Below are 11,865 nucleotides of genomic sequence, written 5' to 3'. Positions count from 1 at the left end.
AAGATGTCTTAAGAAGCCCATATGTTTGTGCACATATAGCATTAAGAGATATTACATGACATCATAAAAGAAATACGACATCAGAGGATACTCGAAGAGCATAGGAATTTCGTAAACCATACTAAAATACATAATTCAGCTTAAAGGACATGTTCATATGTCCAGATTCACAATGAAGTCTGCACCAACCAGATATTAAGTTTTTCAGTGTGCTTTTGAGGATGTAAATTTTCTTGGAGTACCAGTACTGTATTGTCTCATGTTTGGTTGTTTTTTTTTTTATTTTTATTTTTATTTATTTATTTATTTATTTTTTTATACCATACATGCCAGAAAATGAAAACGTGCACTTGAAATTGAGTAAACCGTTGAAACTAGCCAATAATTTGGAATGAAATACTTCAGTTTCTTATAAATTGACTGCATCTGCGGAAAAGATTAATAAAAGCCACATTTATTTAGCAGACCACCAAAAATAACTTCATTATTGTGCAAGGCAATTAATGCTTGACTACCAAAGATGGAAAGAAAATTAGACAACTGAAACCAATAACATATTTTAGCTTTCTGTAATTATGTGAATGTATTTTAATTCACTTGATAGTTCCCAATCACAGAAATCCATTTTGTTTTCATTTGATGTTTGAACTGTAAACAAAAAGGAAACAGTAAACTCGCTAAACATAAACACGGGTCACTATCACCCTCCCCACCACAACCCAGACATTCTCTGTGCATGCGCGAATCTGGCAGCTTGGATGTGCCAAAAACATTTTTCTGGGTTGTGTGACTGCCTCTTGCTACTGCTGCAGCCACAAGCAGGAGAAAATACTGCTCATACACAGCTCAAGTGCGCATGCGCACGAGTCCCCTGGCGAACAAACTTAATGTAAACAGTTGTGATACCACGCTCATTGGATGTTATTAAATGTTCCATAGTCTTTGTCCTAAAGCATCTGACATGTTTTGCTTTTGGCAGGCACTTGTGTGTGCACTGTGTTTTGTTGTTGTAAATGGCTCGTTTCCTTTGCAACTTAAGTTTTATTCTCTCATTTATGTTTTATTGCTGCAGTAGCAGGATACAGTAAAATTCTTTGTTAGACTATCAGTTCTTAAGTCAAATACAAAAATTTAACTAAAGACTAAAACAATGAAAAATTTCCAGAATTCTAAAAAATTCCCGTTTTTTCCCGGTTTTCTACTGGATAAACATATTCCTGGGTTTTTCCCAAATTTCTCGTTTTGTCCTTGAGCATATCCACCCTGTTTTAACACATGCATTACAGTACATGAAATGTAGATAAGATATCTTAAAATGATTCAAGATATTGAAATGAGGCTATTTGCAAATGGTATCAGGGAATGAGGCACATATCAAACAATCGGAAACTCAGAATGGAATTTAATAATATTGTGAAAAGGAAAGTTGCTACTCGCACTTCGTGTGACCTCGGTTGGCTGAGACCGCAGGTGTGTGTGTGTGTGTGTGTGTGTGTGTGTGTGTGTGTGTGTGTTTTATTTTATTTTATTTCTTTTTTTATTTTGACAGTCTTTTTGTTGTGCCTATCTGCGACTTAGCATCTCTGCTGTGTGGTGAGGGGCAACTTTCCTTTTTCACAATAATGAGGCATATTTGTTGTACAATAAAGACTTGAAACTTGTTTATTCACTGAAATATGAAAGCAACTCATTTGCAGCAATGAGAGAGTGGCAGCTCACGATGCATTCAGATATCCATAGCACTGTAGGAAAACCCAAGCGGCGCACTTACACATGTCCACTATGCCGGAAAATAGCATAGCAGGACGTGTATACATGCCTACAGCAGCAAAAGGATTAAGACTCTTAGTTACTTAGTAGTTTGTGCATCTACACATAATTGTACAATGATACTAGAAATGACAGCTTGACGCAGCAATAAAATGTAATTAAAAGATAAGCAAACATACAGGTGCATAATTACTTACAGATATAGTTGATTTCAAAACTAAATTTGCAATATTTATTCTATCACAACACACACACACACACACACACACACACACACACACACACACCCCGTTTTGTTTAAGGTCAGGATCATGTTGATACCCAGCCTCTGGATAACATTCATTAGTATGTTCTTGAATCAACAATTCGCCTGGATATACTTATCTGAGTCAATGTAGTTCTGAGCAGGGGTATAGGTCCACAGCATCCTTTAGCAGTCTGAGTAAATACTGAGGTTTGAATTAACAAATCAAAACCGCATGGAATGTTTGTTTATTATGAGCATAAAAAAAATGCAAATCAATGCACTCAGATATGGTTGCCCTCAGTATAAGGACAGATTTTCTTTATATTTACCGATCTTAACCTTTTTGATTATTTAGGTAATTGTATGCTGTACAGTGCATATTGTGTAAGAGAGATGCCTTATCTGCCTTTTAAATGTGTATGTATTAGTTATCTCATTTATTTACTTGGACAATTTATCATATAGTTTGATTCCCTGACAGAAAATACTGTTCTGACATTTTAATTTGTCCAGTTGTGTAAGCTAAGATAATAGTGTGATGATTACTAATGTTTCTTGTGGACTATGTTGATATTAGAATTAGTGAAACAGATCCACTCTTAAACATAAGACAATAGTAGCATAATAAAAATGACTGAATCAACCAGCTTAGCCGCGCGGGGTTAGCCGAGCGGTCTAAGGCGCTGCACTCATGGACTGTGTGGCTGATAATTTAGGTTAGGTAGTGTGTAAGCTTAGGAACTGATGACCTTAGCAGTTAAGTCCCATAAGATTTCACACACACACACAACCAGCTTGCCAGCTTGTCCTGATTGTGAGCCAGAAAGAAAAATAGTGAAAAAAAGTGCTATGTTTCATCTTTGATTTAAGCAAGAATTCACCTGTCCAGTATTGTCATCTCAGGACTTTGTCTGTAAGACCAGTTCATACAGATGCTGTACTCTATTTTTTTGCTTAATAAATTGATGTTGCCTTATATTTACTTCGTTTACTTTTTTTCTGTGAATGGAATTTTGATATTAATACTGTGTGGCAAGTCAGTACAAATTGTCACACATTAATATTGCAATAAGTATTTCCTGATAGCTCATCCATGTTGGATGGCTACTGTGTCTGAGCAAGTTTAAGTTGCTCTTTCACTTATGATAATGAGCAATAATTTTCTGGTCCTCTACTGGTGCTGCACATCATTTCACTGCATGAGACCTACTTTCAGAGCACAATATTAGAGACAGATTTCAAGTAGTCACTGAGAATTGAATGAATCCACAAATAGTTGTCCTTGGATGTGAGTGAAGTGATACATAAATTGTTTGTGGCATTGGTGTTAAAGATGGCTTGAGTGAGAAAAGATAGTTTGAAATGTGAATGTAGAAAGCATCTTAGCAATTTAAATTGTAAATCCAGCTGGAGAAAGTGTTGACATAAAGTTAAAAGAAAAGGCTACCTGAAAATTATTTCGCTTAATACCCTCTTTGTATTTTTCTACTCTTCACATTCTGTTCAGCTGGCCTCTGGTGAAATACGAGGGCAGTTCAATAAGTAATGCAACACATTTTTTTTCTGAAACAGGGGTTGTTTTATTCACCATTGAAATACACCAGGTTATTCCCCAATCTTTTAGCTACACAACACTATTTTTCAACGTAATCTCCATTCAATGCTACGGCCTTACGCCACCTTGAAATGAGGGCCTGTATGCCTGCACGGTACCATTCCACTGGTCGATGTCGGAGCCAAAGTCGTACTGCATCAATAACTTCATCATCATCCGCGTAGTGCCTCCCATGGATTGCGGCCTTCATTGGGCCAAACATATGGAAATCCGACGGTGCGAGATCGGGGCTGTAGGGTGCATGAGGAAGAACAGTCCACTGAAGTTTTGTGAGCTCCTCTCGGGTGCGAAGACTTGTGTGAGGTCTTGCGTTGTCATGAAGAAGGAGAAGTTCGTTCAGATTTTTGTGCCCATGAACACGGTGAAGTCGTTTCTTCAATTTCTGAAGAGTAGCACAATACATTTCAGAGTTGATCGTTTGACCATGGGGAAGGACATCGAACAGAATAACCCCTTCAGCGTCCCAGAAGACTGTAACCATGACTTTACTGGCTGAGGGTATGGCTTTAAACTTTTTCTTGGTAGGGGAGTGGGTGTGGTGCCACACCATTGATTGCCGTTTTGTTTCAGGTTCGAAGTGATGAACCCATGTTTCATCGCCTGTAACAATCTTTGACAAGAAATTGTCACCCTCAGCCACATGACGAGCAAGCAATTCCGCACAGATGGTTCTCCTTTGCTCTTTATGGTGTTTGGTTAGACAACGAGGGACCCAGCGGGAACAAACCTTTGAATGTCCCAACTGGTGAACAATTGTGACAGCACTACCAACAGAGATGTCAAGTTGAGCACTGAGTTGTTTGATGGTGATCCGTCGATCATCTCGACCGAGTGTGTTCGCACACTCCGCCATTGCAGGAGTCACAGCTGTGCACAGCCGGCCCGCACGCGGGAGATCAGACAGTCTTGCTTGACCTTGCGGCGATGAGGACACACGCTTTGCTTGCCCAACGACTCACTGTGCTTTTGTCCACTGCCAGATCACCATAGACATTCTGCAAGCGCCTATGAATATCTGAGATGCCCTGGTTTTCCGCCAAAAAAAACTCGATCACTGCCCGTTGTTTGCAACGCACATCCGTTACAGATGCCATTTTAACAGCTCCGTACAGTGCTGCCACCTGTCGGAAGTCAATGAAACTATACGAGACGAAGCGGGAATGTTTGAAAATATTCCACAAGAAATTTCCGTTTTTTTCAACCAAAATTGGCCGAGAAAAAAAAAGTGTTGCATTACTTATTGAACTGCCCTCATATTATTCCTACTCTCCCCCTATCAACCTGATAATCTTTTGTAGTTTTAACATGAATGTAGTGTTCTCATCCTCCAGAGAGATGCATTTTATGGATTTTTTTATTATAACTGGGCAAAAGATTTGTGGTAGTATCATGGGTTTGTAGTACAATAATTTGAAATGTTTCCAGTGGGATTAGAAAATACCCGAAGTGTACAATATGTGATTTTCAATGTTATATGTCACCTTTATTACAAAAATAAAAATGTGGCAACAATGTACCTTCACAGCCAACCAATTTGTACAAAATACATACACGTGCATGGTTGGAACAAATTCACAGTTAGGAATTGTAATTTGTTGAAATAAGTCATGGTATTGTATATTATTTATACAGGATCATGGTATATGCTTTGGAAGGGGCTGTGGGTCTGAGCAGGTTTTAGCAGATATATGTAAGAATGATAGTGATAACAGATCAATTTTTGGAAATGGAGATGGGAGTGATGCTGATGTAAATGTGACAGGACGATATACAGCTCAGAGATGAGGTGGATGTTAATGAATGTGAAGTTGATGATAATGGTATTCAGAAAACTAGTGTGCCAACTCCTCTATTTAGAAGAGAACAGATATGTGACATAGTACCACCTGACATGTGCAAGCAACATGTGCAAGCAGACTTTGAGGAGGATACTACCCAAAACTGCACATATTCCACACCATCTTAGACCACAAATACAGACAAGGGGAGATTGTCTCATGCCGTCTATCACCAATCATGTGCAGAGTGTTAATAGTAATGCATGCCAATAATCATACAGAAGACAGTAAAATTCTATACCCATATCTTGAATGCTGGATTGAACTTGACTCTGCAGAACTACAGGCATTTTTTGGTCTACTAATAACTGGTTTACACAAGGCATGTGGGAAACCTTTAAGTGAATTTCGATGAGTACAGCTTACCCATTTCTCAATCCACGGTGAGCTTTTCAGGATTTCGTGATATTCTGATGCCCTTCAGGTTCAGTGATAAACTTGAAAGGTAACGGATAATGATAAACTTGCTGGACCTGTACGGGCTGTGTTTGAAATGTTAATTGATGCATGCATTTCATCTGAAGTCTCTGGGTGTCACATTACAGTTGATGAGTACCTCTGAACTTTCAGGGGACAGTTTACATTCAAGATGTACCTTCTTTCTAAACCTGAACAGTGCAGGATAAAAGTGTGTGTTGCTGTAGTGTGTGAGATGAATTATCTCATAAATGCACAACTGTATACAGGGAAATCTGCTGAATTAAGTGACATAAATCATGAGAAACAAGTGGTACATGATTTAGTTGATCACCTGAGGGGGAGTGGTAGGGTCATTTCCACTGACAGTTTTTTTACAAGCTTGCAACTTAATTATAGCATGCAACAATGGAATTATAATTTCTACCATGTGCATGGGTCTCACAATAATTCATTACTATTTTTGCGAAAATATTTCCTCTTTATTGCCATATTGTTGCTAGAGTCACTTTGGGACAAAAAAAGACCCCATGCATGTAATATGTTTTTCCAGAACTCATGCCATGCGACAACTAGTTCAGGAACCAGACTTGCATTTCAGGGTGCCAGGGCTCAAATCACTGCCCCAAAATCTCTTCAGGTGAATGCCAGGATAGGTCCTTTTAAACAACCATGACAAATTTCCTTCCCATTCTTACATTGATCAAAGCTTGTGCTCTTAATGGCTATTTAATCTTCGGTGTTCCTTTGACCCCTTTTTTTTATTCTCTCCAGTTCAGTTCCACTCCAGTGGAAGCATCAACATCAGTATGCACAACAAAAACTTCAACTTGCACACAGCCCTACCTAACCTATTTTCCAAAATTGTAGAAAGTAGGTTTAGTGATCTGTTCACTCATTCGTGCTAATGCCTCTTCATCTCTTTTTCCTTTACATATAAAAGCCAATATTTCTTAGGTTGCGTTTTTTTTTTCACCATAAGAAACAAAAAAGTTATGTTGTTTGTGGTTCATCTTTCTAGGTATTGGTGAATGATATCCAGGCACACCAGACGAGTGTTGACACCTTGAATGATGCAGGCCGACAACTGATTGAGCAAGGGCAAGGTTCAGCTGAAGCAGGTGCTACTCAGGAGAGGTTGTCACAGCTAAATCGCAAGTGGCGTGATCTGCTGGACCGAGCAGCCGAGAGACAACGTGAGTTAGAGGAGGCACTAAGAGAGGCTCAGCAGTTCAGTGCAGAGCTGCAAGATCTGCTCTCGTGGCTAGGTGATGTTGATGCAGCCATTGCTGCATCTAAACCTGTTGGTGGTCTACCTGAAACTGCGTCAGAACAGCTTGAAAGGTTTATGGTAAGTATAAACTATACATAATTTTTATGTAGTGTTTCACATGGCTGCAAAAGACAGTTAAGCTGTAAATGAGATTAAAATGTCAGACATTTTTGATCAGTTTGGTTACTGTAAATATTTTTTACCGTGCGGAATGTGTCTGCATTATGTCAGTCGTTAAAACAAACTGTGGTGTTGCTAGCGATACTAATGGCGAAAAAAAAACCTTGCATGTTAGCCGTCATTCATGTTTTTCCAAGTCATTGTGAATGCGAGTCCATAGTTGTGTGTGAGTTTTATTTAGCACCATGGGTATTTGTATGTATGAATAACCTTTCTCAACTTGTTCACACATTCAAAATTATGACTGGATGATACTGTTAGTAGTTGGTTACTGTGCTGCAGAGAAAAGATAATTGATGTGTGCTTCATGCTGTGTTTATGTAGAATATACAGTTTACGCTCTTCTCTGTGTGCAATTTTACAATAATCTGCGGAACTCTATAGAAATTCCAAATAACTTCCGGGAATTCAGCCAGGTAACACTTTCAGCGACGCCGATATTTCGGCGGGAGAACACCCCGCCATTTTCAAGGCAAACTGCAAAGGATAGGCGGCGTACATGCAAATTTAATACCTCGGTTCTCAGACAGAAGCAGGAAAGATAACACACACACACTGAACACTAGTGCCACCAAAGATGACCAAAGTCAGAGCTATCGATAGTGAGACTATGAATTCGCAGGTGAGGCAGCATTGACTCTGTTCCTCTGTTTTTTGACAAGGGAGAGAGCCGGATTCCAAACAGAGTTTAAACAGAAACCTCCATCCCTGTTAACGAGGTTGCTCGCTAATTTAATCTCAACTGCCTCCCTAATGACACTGTCCCAATAGCTGGACTTGCATGCCAATATCTCAGTGTTATTATATAACATGGGGTGACCAGTATCCAAGCAATGTTCGGCAATAGCAGATCTATATGGCTGCTGTAATCGTGTGTGCCGTTTATGCTCAGTACATCTGTCCTCCAAGGTTATAAGGAATATTAGGAAAGTATTTCTTATAGAGTACTTTTGTCATGTTCTACCAAGTACCAACAGAAAATTCAATTAAACATACAAACTTTTATTTTTCATTTGCTAGTAATACTGTTGGTTTTAGTATCACGAAGTGTGCATTATTAAAACACTTACTTAGAGACAACAGAATAATTTAATGATGTTTTTTGAGAAGACATTTTTAGACATTGACTTCAGTTCCTATTGGAACTTGTTTAATGTGCAAATACTGTATGTAAGATATTTGGAAGTATGTCACCTATAAGCAAGTCTTGATAAGCTATGCCTGACACACATGCAGGATTTATTTATTGATCAAAGTTTTGAACTGTGGGAATTCTGCTTTAAAAATAAAATCCGTGTTCCAATAAATGTGTGGTTAGCTGAAGTACACATCATACTGTTGTCATTTATTTTTGATGCGTACAGGTCATCTTAAGTTTAAATGGGTGGATCATCATTTGCAAGAGATATTTTGAAATCCATTATTCTCTCTGCTAAACCAGCAAATTCATCTTCGTTTGAACTAGATTTCATATTAGTGTAAAAATTGTACACGTTTGAGCTTCTTGCTTCATGATGACAAAATGTCTTTCAAACTTGGCAGCTGTAGCACTATCACCACGGTTAGTAAGAGATGCTTCTTGGCATTGTTAATAAAAATAAGCCAGTGATATTGATCTTTGGATTTTCCTTTGTGTTGGTGACAGAGATGTACCAAAATCTTCTGCTCCATTGGAAAAATAGGGTAAAATAATGGCAGCTCAATTTGATTGAGACAGGCATTTTTCATCATAGTTTTTTGTTTTAATTAGATTGTACTTAGTGCTAAAAGCATTAATACAGTTACCAAACACATAGAAATGTAATGGCCAATACATGCAAAAAAGAGACTTGATTGTAGAAATGAGGTAGATTTTCAATTGTTAATAGTGTGGAGTCATGTAAAATAGTGCAGCAGCTAAACTCTTGAAACTGAGTGTTAGTGTATGTTATGCTGGTTTCCATGTTGTTGATATGTAAGAAGAAATATCTCTCTCTCTCTCTCTCTCTCTCTCTCTCTCTCTCTCTCTCTCTCTCTCTCTCTCTCTCTGTGTGTGTGTGTGTGTGTGTGTGTGTGTGTGTGTGTGTGTGTGTGTGTCAGGTTGTGCCACAAATATGTTTCTTTACAGACTAGATTAATTTGTTATTCAATCTACCAATCTAATCGTCAGCCCTTTTCTTGTGCACCACATTTCAAAAGTTTCTGTTCTCTTCTTGTCTGAATTGAATCTCATCGATTTTTCACTTCAGCATAAGGCTACACTCCAAATATCTTCAATAAAAGACTTCCCAATACTTACATCTTTATTGGAGGTTTCTCTGCTATGCGTAGTAAAATCTTAACAGCTTCATAAAAATCTTAATTTGAAATGAAGTCAGCCTCTCATTGCTTTCTGTGTTCAATATGATACAGGTTGCTTGTAATTTGATTATAACATATGATGTGTGCAATGTGTAGTTAAAATTGAGTGCATGTGTAAACAAATGGGTACTAGGTAGAGTTATCGTTGATGATTGAGGTGCATGTATAAGAATTCTAAATTTAGTTGACTAGAAAGGTTCAGAGAAAATAGACAGATCAGCAAGAACGGACAGTTATATTTCCTGGTGTATATCCAAAGCTCTTGGAAACAGTTAACCAGTATATCTGATATTGTTAAAAAATAAAGTAAGTAAAACCATCACGTAACTGACTTCACAATGGTATCTTGAGATTTAACAGGCAAATATTCATTTTCCATAACTAATTCAATATTGTTTGAATTGGCCCACAGGAAGTATTTAATGAACTGGAACAGAATAGACCAAAGGTTGAGACTGTACTACAACAAGGCAATGAGTACTTGAAGAAATCTGGTGCAAACACAGGACATCTTCAACACAATCTGAAGACACTAAAGACACGCTGGGACAGTGTTACTGCTCGTGCCAATGATAAGAAGATAAAATTAGAAATTGCACTGAAGGAGGCAACTGAATTCCATGATGCATTACAGGTATGTTGTTTTACATAAAATTGATTGCAACAATGATAGGCTGATTTTTGTCAGTTTTTCGTTGTGTGTTGTGAAATCCTTTCTGATGATGATCGCTTCTATCTCCATTACAGTCATTTGTGGACTGGCTGACAAATGCAGAAAAGACACTGGGTAGCTTAAAACCTGTGTCACGTGTTATGGAAACAATATTGGGGCAGATAGAAGAGCACAAAGCATTCCAGAAAGAAGTGGGAGTTCGCCGTGAAACTATGTTGAATCTGGACAAGAAAGGAACTCACCTGAAGTATTTCAGTCAGAAACAGGATGTGATCCTCATAAAAAATCTGCTAATTTCAGTTCAGCATCGATGGGAACGAGTTGTTTCAAAATCAGCTGAGCGCACAAGAGCTCTGGACCTTGGATATAAAGAGGCCCGTGAATTCCATGATGGCTGGTAAGAATCTCCATCCAGTAAGAAACTGAAGTAGTCCCGCCTTATTAAGTCTTTCTGTGCCTTCTCCATTGGTTGTTGGTGTTTGATGGTGTTGGAACTTCCTGTCCAGAGTTTGATTACTTTTTGTTTTTTACCTCATATTTCGTCACTTTGACCATTAGATGCTCTTCCCCCTCACAGCCCCCCCCCCCTCCCCCCCCTCTCTCTCTCTCCCTCTCTCTCTCTCCCTCTCTCTCTCTCTCTCTCTCTCTCTCTCTGTGTTTTACAATGTAAAAGTCGATCAAGACACTATTTGAAACTCTCAATCCTCCTTTCCAGTTGATATTTTCATTTTTCCTAACTACGTGTACAGCAGTGAGTAGGGTTTGTGTTTTAGTAACACATGCATTTATAAAAATTTATTTGGTTTTGTATAATGATTTTTACATCAAGAACAGTGAAAATGTCTCTTTCAACAATAATAAGACATAATTTTTGTACAGTTTTTAAAATTAGGTTACAGTGATGAATAATGTGGTTTTAGGTCTGCACTGATGACATGGCTGGAAGATACAGAAAGAAATTTAGATGAGCTTGCAGAGGATGTTGCTGCTGGCAATGATCCTGAAAAAATTAAGACCCGTCTTGCCAAACATAGAGAATTCCAGAGAGCATTGGCAGGAAAACAGGTACATTTTAAAAGCTAATAACAAATGCTCCAAATGATTTATTATTCTAATAATAACTTTCCAATATTTATAATCCACCCAGGACTTTTCATTATCAAATTCCTCTTAATTAACTGTATGATATTACTATATATAATGTTCTCAGTCTTCTTGCTGTGTCAATTTAGAGTAAAAATATGAGCTTCCAGTGAATACCACAATTGTTTTTGTCAACAGCAACTGACTGTCATGGCTGCTACTGCAGTAATCTTTCGTAACCAATAAATTGCCTGTGGCAGTTGTTCTATATCATTTTGAGAAGATATTGCCAAACACTGTGCTGTGTATGTAATTGAAGGACACCATACTCTGTTCATTGTAAGAATAAAACTGATGTAAACATTATGCCATGTGTTCTCCCATGTTTGATCGAATCTCGGGTTCGTTTCACGTGGAGCGGCAGCCAAG

General features: G+C 38.2%; 1 protein-coding gene across 1 annotated transcript in view; it reads left to right on the top strand.

Annotated features, from left to right (window-relative positions):
• LOC124619729 overlaps window positions 1-11,865 on the top strand; it is a 503,325-nt gene that overhangs the window by 397,821 nt on the left and 93,639 nt on the right. The window contains exons 77-80 of the mRNA XM_047146296.1: window positions 6,909-7,238; window positions 10,093-10,314; window positions 10,428-10,750; window positions 11,274-11,418. Coding sequence (XP_047002252.1) covers window positions 6,909-7,238; window positions 10,093-10,314; window positions 10,428-10,750; window positions 11,274-11,418 — 1,020 coding nt within the window. The remainder of the gene's footprint in view (window positions 1-6,908; window positions 7,239-10,092; window positions 10,315-10,427; window positions 10,751-11,273; window positions 11,419-11,865) is intronic.

This window comes from Schistocerca americana, chromosome 6 (genome assembly GCF_021461395.2).
Source record: "Schistocerca americana isolate TAMUIC-IGC-003095 chromosome 6, iqSchAmer2.1, whole genome shotgun sequence".
In the NCBI taxonomy this organism is placed as follows: domain Eukaryota; kingdom Metazoa; phylum Arthropoda; class Insecta; order Orthoptera; family Acrididae; genus Schistocerca; species Schistocerca americana.
This window is presented reverse-complemented; position numbering and strand designations above follow the sequence as displayed.